General features: G+C 34.9%; 1 protein-coding gene across 1 annotated transcript in view; it reads right to left on the reverse strand.

Moving 5' to 3' along the window:
• The window catches only part of LOC136820351 (NADH-quinone oxidoreductase subunit B-like), a 201,439-nt gene that overhangs the window by 19,471 nt on the left and 164,801 nt on the right, over nucleotides 1–17,167 (reverse strand). Inside the window, exons 2-8 of the mRNA XM_067076538.1 lie at nucleotides 6,723–6,792; nucleotides 6,024–6,113; nucleotides 5,584–5,657; nucleotides 5,309–5,355; nucleotides 4,885–4,955; nucleotides 935–977; nucleotides 596–661 (exon numbers count right to left, since the gene is read on the reverse strand). Coding sequence (XP_066932639.1) covers nucleotides 596–661; nucleotides 935–977; nucleotides 4,885–4,955; nucleotides 5,309–5,355; nucleotides 5,584–5,657; nucleotides 6,024–6,113; nucleotides 6,723–6,772 — 441 coding nt within the window. The 5' untranslated portion in view covers nucleotides 6,773–6,792. The remainder of the gene's footprint in view (nucleotides 1–595; nucleotides 662–934; nucleotides 978–4,884; nucleotides 4,956–5,308; nucleotides 5,356–5,583; nucleotides 5,658–6,023; nucleotides 6,114–6,722; nucleotides 6,793–17,167) is intronic.

Consider the following 17,167-nt stretch of genomic DNA (forward strand, 5'->3'; position numbering starts at 1 on the left):
ATCAAAATAAGACACAAGATATTATAAAATAAAGATAGATGGATTTGAACAAGGTTGAAAATTGACAACTGGAATGAAGAATTGGCAACCGAATTCAATTTGAAAAGTACTGGAAAAACACCCCTCCCCCCAGATTAGCTAAGTACCTCCAACAAATTGGTAACCCCGTCAAATTGCTAAATTTCAGCTCCCCACTAACTGCTAAATATCTCAGCACGAATGGGTCTAGGTTCCCTTTAGAAATCTGAGGGAGCTGAAACCCTGTGATTTGTTTTCACACTTGAATTTAGCCAAGATTTTTCGATATTTTTGCAAAACTTGTCCGAATAGAAGTGAGGTGGACTAGTCGTGCAAAAGTCGTGAGTTTGAATCTCACTTCAGCTCTCAGTTTAGTAATTCGCTATCAATCCTATTTGGTACAGCATGGTAAGTCCTTGGTAGTGATATCGTTGTATATTAACAATTCCAAAATTTTAAAATAATTTACTAAAATTTGTAAAAATTAGACATCTTTTAAATAAATTAAAAGACCCTATTAACCCTACGTTTGAAAACAACTAGAGTGTAAAAAGTAAAAACTTCTTATTGAACTTACTCTTCTCAAAGCAGGTGCCATTTTATTGGTTAGAGTTCCAGCCACGATCATCACATCCGCTTGACGCTACAAAAAGAAAACTTATTAAAAAAATATTGGCAGTTGCACATCCCAAAAACATCATGATTTACCAAAACAAAACAATAAATTAACAATAAACAATAAATTCCTTTGTGAAATTGGTTACATTTAAAAAATGGATTCAAAAAACTTCAACCGTGCCTGAATAAAGGAGGTCAGCATTTCCAAAGGAAATATTACAAAAAAGGTCTGACAGTAAAGTGAAACAACCCTATTACATTTGAATTATTTTTAAAATCCTTGAAAATTGAAACTTACAGGACTGGCACGGAAGACAACACCAAATCTGTCCATATCATACCTATAATGATGATAAGAATATGATTAATGAAATGTAACGCGGGTTTGCTCTTTATTGTTACTGTGTGCTGCTGATCGTAGTCAAAAATAAAAGGGGTAAATGTGACATTTCGAACTAGTATCCATTTGTGGCTGTGTAGGTTGGGTTTTTGAGGTTACCCTTAGGTGATTGATTTAAGAGCCACCCGCTAAGGCCAAACAATCTTTTAAAGAAAACACGGAATTTTGAGGTTGCTCCAAACTAAGGCTATAGTCAAAAACTCAATGTTGGATTTTTGAGGTTCCAAAATCGAGGTTACCTTTTCTAAACTCAATATCTTTACTATTACAGGGCAGATTATGATAAAATTTCATATCTAGATAGCCAAAAGGTCAAATTTTCATTTTTTGTTTGTTCAATGAGGTTACCTTCCTAGGAATGTTGTGAAAATGAGGTTACCAAAATGAGATGACTTGTAAAGTCAGGTGAATGACTTGTTAAGTCAGGTGAGATATTATTTTCTATCATTTTGACTGGAAATAAAATAATGTGACCTGTTAACATCTTTCCTCACATGAAAAGATAAAGTTATAAGTCAATTATGTTGAGTTTTTGAGGTTACTTTGACGCTATTTATGTTGTATGTTGTAGCAAGATGAACTCCATCTTGCTATGATGTTCATGACGTAAAACAATAGTATCTAGATTAGTGTCATATCCTTTGCTAGTTATTGGCAAAGCTGTCTCTTCTCAAAGGAATAGTCTGAGACTTTGAAAAATGTAGGTGTTATGAGGTTACTGCACTTCCAATTGAAAGTAAAAGACTTTACTATTTACATTTGGCGAAGAAAGTAAACCTTTTTATATCATTGAAACATTGAACATCGAGATTCTAAATGAAGTATATAGACCTGATTTTTGTATTGTTGTAGGGTTTTTGAGGTTACTGTTTTTTAAGCACTTAAGATGTGTGGTTAGGAGGAGTATAAGACAAACAGGGGTGCACAGGGAATGTTTCTTCTTTTTTTTGGTTTTACATCATGTTTCTAGCACCCAACTATTTTAGAGTAACCCAGAGTAACCTCGATTTGGCAACATTTTGTCTTATAATCGTTATGTTATATTTTGATCAATAATTAGGAAAGGTACTATATTGTTCCCATATGCAATCATAACAAAATTCTAATAGGTGTATGATGATAATGCAAAGGTTTATTTGATTTTTCACAAGGTAACCTCAAAATTCCAACAAGATAATGATTCTAACTATTGAATAATAATGCATAACACATTTTGGGCTTATATTTATTCAAAAAGCTAACAAATTTGATTAATTTTTCACAGATAAAGTTGGTTTTATGAATGAATAGCTGGCAAATTTGTTTAAAAAGTAACCTCAAATATCCAACATTCTGCTGAATATTTCGCCCACATTTTTTGATATGTTGTTGATTGAGGTTTTGAGAGTTGTGTTACAAAATTCTAAGTTTCTACAACAATCCCTAAGAAAACTATCATGAATAAAAGGAAGGGGTGTAGAAATGTTGGTAACCTCAATTTTCCAACATTTTTCAAACATTTAAAAACAGAAAACGCAATAGTAACCTCATGGAAACAACATATCTGAATTTCAATGTTTCCTTTACGCCGATGAGGTAATTATTGTATTTTTCGAAAAAAAAAGATTTTTTTCGAAAATAGAAATGTCACACTATTTTTGACTATGATCTGCTGTGTGCCCTTTGTGGTGAAAATGATGTTTGGTATAATTTGTAAACTCTATAGGGTTAAAGACTAATTTTCTTACAAAAATATTTGAACATTGGTGGCCTCCGAAACGAGTCAATCAATTTTGGTTGACCCTTTCCTTGACAACTAGTTTGATTGTAGAGGATGAAGTTCTGGCTGACACTGGCGTGTCGGGGTGGGATTATGAGCTCAAGGCTGGAATTGCCAAGGTTTTTTGAGATTGAGGAATAAAGTTTCTTATATAAAGTTGCTTAAAATTTCCAAATACTTTTGACAGTAAAAGCATGCTTAGGTGAGATAAAATGTCATCACTGAGTGTGGAGAAGTTATGTTTTATGTTTGCCTACTTGATTTTACTTTAAGCTAAGCATTTGAGGAGACTAGTAACGAAAAGGCTTTCAGCCAAGGGTTTTGAAAACATTGACAACAAATGAAAACACTGGTGCTCTTGTAAAAAATGTAGAACGCTATTGCTGCATGGAGGTGACGTTTAGTTAACCTTTTCAAATACTAAAAATAGTTTGCGCTTCACTGCAGAAATTGGGCTCTTCCAGAAAATGTTCGTACATGGGAGGTGGAGGATATAGTGCCCGGGGGGGGGGGGGTAGTGAAAATCTCCAAAATTTGCCTTGTCCTGAGGGTAAACTTGCTCTGTTTGAGGGTATCTTTTAATATCTAGGGGGTCGACTGATGCTTTTGAGGGGTTAGACCTGCTGTCCGAGGGGTTAGATCTGCTGTCCGGGGGATCGAAAGTCACAATGTCCGGGGGATAAATTACCAAAAAATGTTATATATCCTCCACCCCCTATAATTCTGGAAAAGCCCATTCAAGGGAAATGTCTCTCCTATAGTTTTGGAGGGAATACAATTGGTCAGTCTTAGAGACAGTCTAAAAAAGCTACCGGGTGCGCCACAAAAAAGTTTCTCTCTTTGAAACTAATTTTCTCGAAATCTAAAAATTTTAAAAGAACCATTTCTTTTCCATTGGAAAGAAGAAAGATAAACTTAAATTTTGATGGGTCATTTATTAAATTCGATTCATTAGATCAAAAGTTATGCTCAATTGAATAAAAAAGTTATTTTCAGAAAGTGCTCGAAAACGTTAAAAATCGACCTATCAAATTGTTATTTTAAATCTGGCAATCGCATTAGCCTTTACATGATTAAGAGCGTTTTTCAGTAACTAAACACATAAATTTGGAAACTGAAGGGTCAAAAGGGTTTAAAATCTTCATCAAAATCAATTTAATTTACTTTTACCGAAATTTTCCTCAGGTTTATGGTGCTTGACTGGATAAAGACTATGTAAGACTGGATCTACCTCGAAACCCATATTTGATGTATTTTTATGAATTTTACCAGATTTTTGGGCTTTTTCGACGAATTTTCTTCTTTTCATTGAAATTCAATCTTCCTTTATATAACAAAAGGTCATTTAGACAGCTGATTATGATTTTTAATGACTGAAGCGAAAATACTGATGTATCATGTAATTATGCTTCTGTTTAATTTGATAGGTCGATTTTTAACGTTTTTGAGCACTTTCCAAAAGTAACTTTTTTATTCAATTGAGCATAACTTTTGATCTAATGAATCGAATTTGATAAATGACCCATCAGAATTTAAGTTTATCTTTCTTCTTTCCAATGAAAGAGGAATGGTTCTTTTAAAATTTTTAGCTTTCGAGAAAATTAGTTTCAAAGAGAGAAACTTTTTTGTGGCGCACCCGGTATATGCTGAGAGAAAACGTTCCTTGTAAATTGATTACCAGTCCCCTCAAAAACTGTTAAGGGTTGATAGGTATTGGCCTTGGTTTATTTCTCAAACTAAAATCTAACAGCATACCTACTTTTCTGCCTAGGACCTGAAAAGGATTAAGCTACAGAGAGAACAAGTTAAAGGTTTTGTTTTTAAATAAGAGTGATATCGTTTGCTTACTCATCAATTTTAATTTACAAGCTTTTTCACATTGGATTGGCACGGATGTGGAGCAAGATTGGTCAGAAAGAGGAAAAGAAAAGCGTTTATTTGCTTATATCAGCATAAAATAACAAAAGGCAGACACTGTCCTGAGATGAAATATGTGTCTGATTTGAAACAGAAATACTTATGTAAAAATAAAACCTTTAAGTTATCTCTTTTGAGACACAACATTCAAATGGAGGATCCAAGGAGATACCTGGGAGCAGCAAACTGCATCATTTCGACAGCACAGCATGCAAGTCCAAAAGTCATGGGCCAGATAGATGACTAAATTGTAAAAATAATTTTAATAATTTCAGATTTTGAAGAAAAATTATAAAACGAAAGGCGTTTTTGCCCTTAAGCACATTAGGTAACCAAACAAACTCTCCACACCAAGTGAACCCTGTCAAAGATTGAAAACTATTGTTAGAAACTAAATGCTTAAACAAAAGTTTTATTTTTTTAATATAATTCATTTGGAGGAATAGATAGTTAGCATTATAGATAGCATCATAGGGATAGCAGGGCAAAACGTAGAAATCTTGTCACTTGTCACTGAGATTTGATTTGATTTTTCCAGGTGTTAAAAGCTGTTTATACATAGCATAATTCTTTATGAATAAAATTCTATGCATTACCCTTCTTGCCCAGTTGACTAAATCATCGACTTTTGCAACAGCAAACTCTAAAAAAATAATGTTGAAGTAATGGTGCAATGACATCTTTTACCAGCTTTAATTCAAATGTACTAAAACGTATACTGAAGCCTCATTGTAAAAAGCAACAAAGATTAAAAATGATTTTTAGATACATTGAATAACAGACAGTTTTATTTTTTCTTCGAAGGGGATCTGTTTTTATAGCAGGTCTGAGATAAGGCTATGATTGTGTACTGATACTGACAAAATATTACCTGCAGCATTACTGACGAGGCCCCCTTGTTGCTGGGCAGGAGCAACTGTACTCTGTTCTCTGTACGGTACCAGGCTAATGAGAGAAAACAAGAGATTATAGATTCAACAAAATTAATAAATTGGTGAGTCAAAAATTTTATGCTTAAATATACTTAAATTTCCTTACGAACAGAACAAGTCCGAGACATGTCGGGAAAATTTAAATTATAATAGCTGTATTCTTTTTCACCGTTCAACACAGGCTTCAACATACTGAAACTCTATTGAACGAAATAAATTGTTTCCCATCTCTAGCCAAAATATTTGGTTCCGACTCTTTTCTGAGAGCCAAATTACTCCTGGCGACCAAATCCTTTGCTGAAGGTTTCCAAGCTCTCCTATCTTGGACTTAGTGAAAAAATGTCAAAGACCACATGATATATAAAGAAACAATAAAAACCTTGTGACATTTTTGGCATCTAAAGATTCATCTTTTTTGTTGTTTGACAGAGTATGAACACAAGCAACTCGTGTAGTCCCAGTGATATTTCTAAGATTGAAAAATTGCAAAAGTATATGGTTATTACTTTTCCAAGAGCTAGTCCTAGTAGTAATAATCTGGATGCTGATTGGACTGTCAAAAAGACAAATGGACAAAAATGCTCAAATGAATAAGCTAATCAGCAAAGAAACTAATGTACAAATAAACTAATGTATAATACACTGATTTTTATCAAAAGTCCACAAAAAAAATCAGTCTATGAAAATTAAACCACACCTTCTGTGAAGGTTTTTATATGAAAAATAGGGAAAAGCAAGGATAAAAACTCAATCTAAAAAATTTTTCTGGCATTTCTATCAAAAAAATATTTCATATTGGGTATTGACTAAATGCATCTTGGCTTCTCCAGCATGGTTGTTGGTTCAATCCCTGGCCGGGTCATACCATAAATTTTGTACTTAGCATAAAATGGTTCTTGAGGCCTCTCTCTTTGGTGCTGAGTTATTAAAGAGAAGGATCAAGTTGCTTTCTCCCCTACCTTTGGGCAGATAGATATTGAAAGAAGAGCCTTTGGGTTGGCTCTTACTGTGCTTGGAGACTTACTTACTGAAGCTGTAAGAAATACTCCACAAAAAGGGATGAAAAGTCTTTACTTACCTAAAGAGAAGACTCTTTGATGAGGAAAATGATCGTGCAATTAAGCTCATTATTTTTATTTTCTATTAAACTGTAAAATAAATTAAGAAAACACTGTAAACAAGTCAGGCCAAAGACGAGACAATAAAGGGAACTTTGCTATTGCTTTTTGATAAAAATGCACCATGATTTTTCATTTTAATAAACAGATTTATCTAGAATCGAGTTAGGGAAGGATTATAGTCGTGAGTTGGGGAGTTGCTATTTGTGAGTTGGGGAGTTACTAGTTAGGAGTTTGGGAATTGCTAATTTACCGGATACCGAAATAAGTAATATGTTTCAAAAGGCAGTCAAAGGTAAATTTTTGGCGCGTACATTTGATTTAAAAATGGTTCCCAAAGCTGTGTTGTTTGGAAAATCTCAAGCACAGCCATCACAAAAAACAGACATCTGGGGAAACTACAGAGTCAATTTTTTATTTTTCTTCTTCTCATTTCAGAGTACCATTATTATTTATGAACATGAAAGATTAGATTAAACCATCATGAGTCAAAAAGCTACAGTGAAAAGTGAAAAGTGAAAACTAAAGCTAAAGATTACTACAACTTTCAAACCCACCTGATACTAAATAAAGTTTGAAAAGTTGTTCAAAAACAAACCACAATAACAAAAAAGAGAGATCTCATTCAAAATTTAGAATGTTTTCATTTCTGACTGGAAAACATTTGATATAAATATCATTCGATTTTTCTAAGGCACCATTTACATTAGAAGAACTAGAAGGAAAGAAAGTGCGTTGCGCGGGGCGGCGGTTTGGGGAATTATAAGGCTTACGTAACCCTGTCTCTATTTTGGGGTTTTATCAGAGTGTCTCTTATTTTGATGGCAAATTGCGAATTGAGGTGGAGTCTGGATTGCTTTGTGCTTTGCAACCCTTATACAATACGGCTAGTACTTCACTTAAAAAACGCAATCGACTGATTGAAATTCAATTGAAGAACGCAATCGAATCTCAATCGAACGTCAAAATTCTGGGTAATATTCGATTGGTTTGATTGTTGTTCGACTGTTGATCCTGTATCGGGTGATGATTTATTGGCGTTAGAGATGCACAAAATGGATAGACATTTTTTCAAAGAGGCCACCCTGTTGAATAATTATGTAGTCCAGAAGAAAAACAATGATAAAACCATGCATAATTATTACAATATGCATGATACAGTAATTATGCATGGCTCTATCATTGTTTTTATGGCTGGACTACATAATTATTTGTTCGGGCCTGTTCGGACCATGCTCGGGCCACAAAAAAGTATTATTGAATGATTTTTTTTTTTTTTTTTTTTTTGTACCTCTTTTTGGCTTTTGCTTGAACAGCTCATCCAACTTGTTGAGTCTGATGCTTCGACATTTCCTTGAGACTGTTGGAGTCAGCTTGCCTAAGGTTAAAATAGTGGGCAAGCAGAGGTTCGTCCGGAACAGTTGTGAGGAAGGTGTCTAAGTGTTTTTTGAATACTTCTTTGGGGCAGTTTGTCAAATCTCTTATTGGTCTGGGAAGGGTGTTGAATAATCGAGGGCCTTCTTGGGAAAGACTTCCCCTCCAGATATTTTTGTGTTTGATATTGACAGCTTTTAGATTGCAAATTCTCCCCAATCTCTGATTTATATGGCAGGAAATGCCTCCTTTACTTTCGTCATAATCAAAATTCGGGACGTTGCCTTCAATGACGTTCCAGGTATAAATTATTTGATACCTCTCTCTCCGTCTTTCAAGGCTATACAGTTTTAATGATTTGAGTTTTTCCCAATAATTGAGATGTCTGAGGGATGGAATTCCATGTAAAAATGATTTCTGAACTTCTTCCAGTTGCTGGACAAGACCACGCTTCCAGGGAGACCAGAGTTGAGAGCAGTAGTCCAAATGAGGGATGGCTAGTGCGTTCCATAAAGTTAACATGGTTTCAATTTCCCTTGATTTGAATGTGCGGTATATCCATGCACTTATATTTTTCACTTTTTTGATTTGTTCTTGGATATGTTTCTCATAAGTCAACTGAGTGTCTAGGGTGACTCCAAGGTCTTTAACTTTGTCTTTATTTTCGATCAACGTTGCTGTGTCAGTAAAATAGCGAGAACTTTGCTTCAGAGCGTTGTTTTTCCCGTAGGCAAGGTGCTCAAATTTAAGACCATTCAGCTGCATGTTGTTGTCTTCTGTCCACTTATAGACAGTGTCTAGATCATTTTGTAGATGATAAACATCCTCCAGTTTGGATATTTCTTTCATCAAACGAGTGTCGTCAGCAAACGATGCCAAAATAGAATGAAGGATGTTGTTATCGATATCTTGAATCATGATCAGGAACAATAGCGGTCCCAGCACAGATCCTTGCGGCACACCTGAAATAACATCTGTTTCTGAGGACAAGGTTGAGTTTACTGAAACTCTCTGTGTTCGATGAGTCAAAAAGGATCTGATTTTCAAGGAGTTTACCGTTTATGCCATTTTTCTGAAGCTTGTGTAACAAAATGGTATGGTCTACTCTATCAAAAGCTTTACTGAAGTCTAAATAGATAACGTCAATGTTGTTTCCATTCTCTAGGTAATGGATCAGTCTTTCGGTGTGTTGAAGCAATTGACTAAGACATGAGCGGCCTTTCCTAAAGCCATGTTGATTATTATTATACAGATTGTTTTCTTCTAGATGATTCTGTATCTTGGCTCGTACAATCTTTTCAAAGACTTTTGAAACGTGGGATGTGAGGGCAACGGGTCTATAGTTTTCAGCAAGTCCCTGATTCCCTTTCTTGTAAACTGGTGATATATGTCCAGTTTTTAAAAGTTTTGGAGTGATTCCTTTGTTAAGTATGTTTCTCCAGATGATTGAAAGTGGTAGAGCAATGTTATCTTTAGTTTTTAGCAGAAGAATAGCTGGAAAACCATCAGGTCCAGGTGCTTAAGTTGGTGACAGTGTACCGATTTCTTTGACAAATTCCTCGATAGTCAGATTGATATCTTCGAGTGTTGGTATTTGGGACTCAAGCGGATGAAGGTCGTAGTTTTGAAGAGGTTGGGTGAAGACAGACTTGTATTGGTTTTGTAGGATATTGGCCATCAACAGGGGATCATTAGTCAATTTGTTAGTGTCTGGATCGATTAAGGGTCCAACTTTTGGTTTAGATTTTGAGAAGCGATTAGCGTACGAGTAAAAGAATTTTGGATTGGATTTGATTTTAGAGGTTGCTTGAGCTTCTTTCTGTTTCCTCTCTTGAGCAAAGGATTTTTGAAGTAGCACTTCAATTTCAACAAGTTTTTCTGTAGTTTTAAGATTTTGAAATCTTTTTCTCAGTTTCTTTCTTTTTCGCATTAAAATCCGCCTGTCATATTGGGCAGAGTTATTAGTCAGTAAGAAGTCTAATATATTGCCATTAGAATGAGTAGGCTTATGGATCATCTGGTTCAAGTTTAAAATTGAAGTAAAATTGTTTCTTCTTGGATGAAAATATTTTTGGAGGTACATTATTTGAAGATATAATGAATATGCATTGTTTGATAAAAGCATCATATTGGGCGTCAGGGTCTGAATCAAGTGGGTTCAAAATTTTGTGCCAGTCAGTGTCTTTGAAATTTTTATTGATGATAGCCCAATTAATTTGATCATAATAGAAGTTAAAACTATCAAAAGCACTGATTAAATTTTTATTATTGTTATTACTATAGTTGTTTTCAGTCATAGAAAAGTTCAGATGGCTTGTAACATCAATGATGAAGTGATCTGAGAGAGCAGTTGGTGTGCATAGGTAGTTGAAGATTGAATCAGAGTTATTAGTCAGTAAGAAGTCTAATATATTGCCATTAGAATGAGTAGGCTTATGGATCATCTGGTTCAAGTTTAAAATTGAAGTAAAATTGTTTAAAACATCTAGAAGTTGTTTGTTGCAACTAATTGATGGTATGTAAGAGTCATTTTTTATGGTGTGGGGTATATTGAAATCACCACATAGATATATATCGGGGGTATTTCCTTCGATTGATTCGATGATGTCCTGCATTGCTGAGATAAGGTCCAAGAATTCCGGAGCCGTTGATTTGTGCAGAATATTTGTTGGCTGTCTATAAATGACACCAAGAATAAGGTTAAGGTTTTTTGAATGAAGTAGTAGAGCTTCATTGACACCATTTGAAAATTCAAGTATTGGCTCAAACATTGGAGATACGTCGCTTCAAAGATAAAATGCGACACCTCCGCTATGTCTTCCATATTTGGATTTGATGTGATTTCTATCCTTACGAAAAAGCTCGTATCCCTCAATTTCAAGCTCTGCTTTCTTGTGCGAAGATGATAGCCATGTCTCGGTTAGGCCCATAAAAATGTGGTTCTCAGAATGAAGAATTGATTCTAGTAGAGGAACTGATGATTGAGTGGTCTGGGGACATAAACCCTGAATATTCATAAAAGAAAAAGTATTCATTATGGTATCCCTTGTTTGTTGTGGTGAAAATTGCTTTGGTTGAGTGGATAGTCCTGAAGACGGGGGTGAAATTGGTGTGGGTATTTCTGATGTACAGTTTGAGATGGTTGCTGAATATTTCGTACATTCAGATTGGTAGTGATCATTGATATCATTTCTGTCCGTAGTAGAATTTAATTTTATTTACCTTTCCTGGTTTATCATCATCCATTGTTAAATATTTTCATTAGACAAATTCAAAGTTCCAAATACCAGTTTGATTCACAAAGTTGTAAAACAGTACAAAAGACGATCCAGAAAAATTCTGCTTCGAATAGGAGAAGACCACGAGAAAAGGGGTTGGTCTAAAAAGCAGGGTAGCCAATGGGGTAGCCAATTGGGCTAGGTTATGGGGTACCTCTTTTTGCCTAAACTTTTGAAATCTGAAACCTGTTTTCATGTGGAAATAACTATACAACATCTTGTTAATGATTCCATGTAATAAAATTTAAGATTCCTTTCGAACTTCAGCCGCAATAGCCTTTTTTCCAAAGGTACTAAACTTTGTTACTTCTCAAGAGACCTGGCGCCATTTTGTCTTCCTGCTTGGCTTCGTTTGAAAATTTACAGACCCGAATAAAAAATATATACAAAACAGTTTTTAATATTTTAGATTTAGATTTTATTTATGTTTTTAATTGTTATTTCCGTGAAGCTGTAATTCGATGATAATAGCTTTGAAATCGCCTTTGGGCCATATGATCTCTAATCTTGTCATATCTTAACAATCCTTTGTTATTGAATCTATTGTTTAATTTATATCCGTTGTTACTAAAAGTGGTAACGGTAGGTAACGATAGGTAACGACAAGTAACGGTAAGTAACGACAGGTAACGATGAAGTAACGGTCGGTAACGATGAAGTAACGCAAGTAACGAGGGGTAAGCAGAAAATGGTGGCCCTGAGGTGTCGAACTATCAAAATTTGTAAATTTCTGCTAATGCTTCTGCTAATGGTTCCGGTGATTTTGGGAGAACCTAACGACTCTGGTTAATCTATTCAAGAATTTTGGAAATCTGATGATTGTACAGCAGGATCTGATCGTTCTGGTGAATATGACTCTGGAGATGATAAATCCAATCGTTTTTGTAAATTGTAAATTGGTGTTTGTGAATAAACTGAAAGATTTGACGGCTTTGGTGAATCAATGGTGCTAGTCAATGCAATGATGGAATCAATGGTGCTGGTCAATGCAATGATGGAATCAATGGTGCTGGTCAATGCAATGATGGAATCAATGGTGCTGGTCAATACAAAACTGGAATCAATAGTGCTGGTCAATGCAATGATGGAATCAATGGTACTGGTCAATGCAATGATAGAATCAATGGTGCTTGTCAATGCAATGATGGAATCAATGGTGCTGGTCAATGCAATGATGGAATCAATGGTGCTGGTCAATGCAATGTTTGAATCAATGGTGTTGGTCGACACAATGATGGAATCAATGTTGCTGGTCAATGCAATGATGGAATCAATGGTGCTGGTTAATGCAATGATGGAATCAATGGTACTGGTTAATGCAATGATGGAATCAATGGTGCTGGTCAATGCGATGATGAATCAATGGTGCTGGTCAATGCAATGATGGAATCAATGGTGCTGGTCAATGCAATGATGGAATCAATGGTGCTGGTTAATACAATACTGGAAACAATGGTGCTGGTCAATGCAATGATGGAATCAATGGTGCTGGTCAATGCAATGATGGAATCAATGGTGCTGGTCAATGCAATGATGGAATCAATGGTGCTTGTCAATGCAATGATGGAATCAATGGTGTTTGTCAATGCAATGATGGAATCAATGGTGTTGGTCAATACAATGATGGAATCAATGGTGCTTGTCAATGCAATGATGGAATCAATGGTGTTGGTCGACACAATGCTTGAATCAATGATGCTGGTCAATGCAATGATGGAATCGATGGCGCTGGTCAATGCAATGATGGAATCAATGGTGCTGGTCAATGCAATGATGGAATAAATGGTGCTGGTTAATGCAATGATGGAATCAATGGTGCTGGTCAATACAATGATGGAATCAATGGTGCTTGTCAATGCAATGATGGAATCAATGGTGTTTGTCAAGGCAATGATGGAATCAATGGTATTGGTCGCCACAATGCTTGAATCAATGATGCTGGTCAATGCAATGATGGAATCGATGGTGCTGGTCAATGCAATGATGGAATCAATGGTGCTGGTCAATGCAATGTTTGAATCAATGGTGTTGGTCGACACAATGATGGAATCAATGGTGCTGGTCAATGCAATGATGGAATCAATGGTGTTGGTCGACACAATGCTTGAATCAATGATGCTGGTCAATGCAATGATTGAATCAATGATGCTGGTCAATGCAATGATGGAATCAATGATGCTGGTCAATGCAATGATGGAATCAATGGTGCTGGTCAATGCAATGTTTGAATCAATGGTGTTGGTCGACACAATGATGGAATCAATGTTGCTGGTCAATGCAATGATGGAATCAATGGTGCTGGTCAATGCAATGATGGAATCAATGGTGCTGTTCAATACAATGCTGGAATCAATAATGCTGGTCAATGCAATGATAGAATCAATGGTGCTGGTTAATGCAATGATGGAATCAATGGTGCTGGCCAATGCAATGATGGAATCAATGGTGCTGGTCAATGCAATGATGGAATCAATGGTGCTGGTCAATGCAATGATGGAATCAATGGTGCTGGTCAATGCAATGATGGAATCAATGGTGCTGTTCAATACAATGCTGGAATCAATGATGCTGGTCAATGCAATGATGGAATCAATGGTGCTGGTCAATGCAATGATGGAATCAATGGTGCTGGTTAATGCAATGATGGAATCAATGGTGCTGGCCAATGCAATGATGGAATCAATGGTGCTGGTCAATGCAATGATGGAATCAATGGTGCTGGTCAATGCAATGATGGAATCAATGGTGCTGGTCAATGCAATGATGGAATCAATGGTGCTGTTCAATACAATGCTGGAATCAATGATGCTGGTCAATGCAATGATAGAATCAATGGTGCTGGTCAATGCAATGATGGATGCAATGCTGCACTCACCAATGGTACTCTTGTGCAGGTGAATGCAAGTTAGGGATTGTGCATTTTTTGTAAGCATCATCTTTATAAAAAATCCATCGATAATTTTCGATTCAAGGGTTATTGACTTTCGGCAATGGGTTCTTTCAAAGCAAGTTGAGGATTGTGCAAAATGTAAGCATATTTATTTTTCTTATAAGCATCATCTTTATAAGAATACAATACATATCTTTTAATTCAAGGGGTATTGACTTTCGGCGATTGGTTCATTCAAAGCAAGTTAGGGATTGTGCAAAATGTGAGCATGTTTATTTTTCTTATAAGCATCATCTTTATAAGAAAATGATCAATAACTTTTGATTCAAGGGGGTATTGACTTTCGGTGAGTAAGTCACGGATATGTGCAGCATGTCGAAAATATTCTGTCACCGGAGTTTAAATATAGCAAAACTAATCCGATTAAAGTATTTAGTTTACCTTAAGGGAACTAATTTTTGCGGAAACTAATTTTCGTTTTTTCATGGTTTTTCAGCAAAACCGCGAAAAGTAGAGCCCGCGAAATTCAAATTTTGCCAAACTTTATCAAAGATTTGAATAATCCCTAGAAAAATGAAAGAAATTTGTCCAAAAATGGGCAAAACCGCAAAAATTAGTTCCCGTGAAAAATAGTTCCCTTAACGTAGTTTTTTTCGGTCTTTTGCTAACATATAAATTGTTTATAAGGAAGTAGGAAATTGAATGTCTGATTTTAGAATATAGCAGAGATCTTTTCTCATCAATAGCCATTACTATCCTAGATATAATACTAAAGAATATGAAAATAAAGAACGTGAGAACTGAGTGACGATCTAGTGACATCAACTCTCTCTTCCGTTTGGGAAATTTTGCTTTATTTAGAGTATATTTACAAATTTACACAAATCTCTTTCTTTGATACTCAATACGATGTAAAATAAAAAGATACAGCTGCTACCTCGTGTTTAAAAGGTGTGGAAGTACGTTTCTTGGGAAAACATTTTACATAAACATGTGATCTTTAATCTTTCCAAACAGGATTAAACAGGATTTTTTACAACTTGTAAGCATATTTTGTATCATACTGCAGGTGGAGCTCTACAATCGTGTATATTATCAAGAAAGTTACATAACACTAAGGGTAGACTTCTTCTTTTGACCTAGCCAAGCTGTATTATTTTTTCTTCATGCTTTTTCCCATGAATCATGATTGTCTCACGGGGGTCGCGAAAACCAAAATACCGACGCGTTTTTCTTGAATCATCATCGCTTTTTTATAAGAACCAGTAAATTTTCGTGATTTCACGGCGTGATTTTCAGGCTCGAATGTTTTTAAAATCTTAAAATGTCCTTAATTTCCTTAGTTTATTCACTTATTTTCTTAAAAGTTAAAAGAGCCGTTTTTTGAAATCTGACGTTTTTAATAAAAACACATTTTTTTAACTCGAAGGAAAAGGTAAATACTGGCATGTTTTGGTTGACTTTCAATGAATTTATGAACATTAAGAGAAGAAGTACTTTTCATTTTACAACGCATCTTATCCTCAATGTAATATTGTTTTGTTAAATTGATTTGCAGAATGGAATGCTAAAATTTTGCTACAATGTCAATTGCACAAGAATCAATTAAGAAACAAGCAATCAGTGAATGGCAATCAAATTGCTAAGAGCTTAATCATAAGCTGATTAAATATTTCAATTCGTAAAAAAACGAAACCGAATAAAACTAAAATTAAAATGCTCTTCTTATGTGAAATCGTTGACTTTCTTTAAATGAACCAATCACCAAAATTCAAAACATTCAAAAGTTATGGATTGTAATTTTATGAAGAGGATGCTTATAAAAAAAATAAATATGCTCATATTTTGCACAATCCCTAACTTGCTTTTAATGAAACAATCTTCAAAGTCAATACCCCTTGAATTAAAAGTTATGGATTGTATTCTTATAAAGATGATGCTTATAAAGATGCTGCTTATAAGAAAAATAAATATGCTCACATTTTGCACAATCCCTAACTTGCTTTGAAAGAACCCATCGCCGAAAGTCAATACCCCTTGAATTAAAAGTTATGGATTGTATTCTTATAAAGATTATGCTTATAAGAAAAATAAATATGCTCACATTTTGCACGATCCCTAACTTGCTTTGAAAGAACCCATCGCCGAAAGTCAATACCCCTTGAATTAAAAGTTACGGATTGTATTCTTATAAAGATGATGCTTATAAGAAAAATAAAAATGCTCACATTTTGCACAATCACTAACTTGCTTTGAAAGAACCCATCGCCGAAAGTCAATACCCCTTGAATTAAAAGTTATGGATTGTATTCTTATAAAGATGATGCTTATAAGAAAAATAAAAATGCTCATATTTTGCACAATCACTAACTTGCTTTGAAAGAACCCATCGCCGAAAGTCAATACCCCTTGAATAAAAAGTTATGGATTGTATTCTTATAAAGATGATGCTTATAAGAAAAATAAAAATGCTCACATTTTGCACAATCACTAACTTGCTTTGAAAGAACCCATCGCCAAAAGTCAATACCCCTTGACTTAAAAGTTATGGATTGTATTCTTATAAAGATGATGCTTATAAGAAAAATAAAAATGCTCATATTTTGCACAATCACTAACGTGCTTTGAAAGAACCCATCGCCGAAAGTCAATACCCCTTGAATAAAAAGTTATGGATTGTATTCTTATAAAGATGATGCTTATAAGAAAAATAAAAATGCTCACATTTTGCACAATCACTAACTTGCTTTGAAAGAACCCATCGCCGAAAGTCAATACCCCTTGAATTAAAAGTTATGGATTGTATTCTTATAAAGATGATGCTTATAAGAAAAATAAAAATGCGCACATTTTGCATAATCAC

The sequence above is a fragment of the Clytia hemisphaerica genome, unplaced genomic scaffold (genome assembly GCF_902728285.1).
Source record: "Clytia hemisphaerica strain Z4C2 unplaced genomic scaffold, Clytia hemisphaerica genome assembly, whole genome shotgun sequence".
In the NCBI taxonomy this organism is placed as follows: domain Eukaryota; kingdom Metazoa; phylum Cnidaria; class Hydrozoa; order Leptothecata; family Clytiidae; genus Clytia; species Clytia hemisphaerica.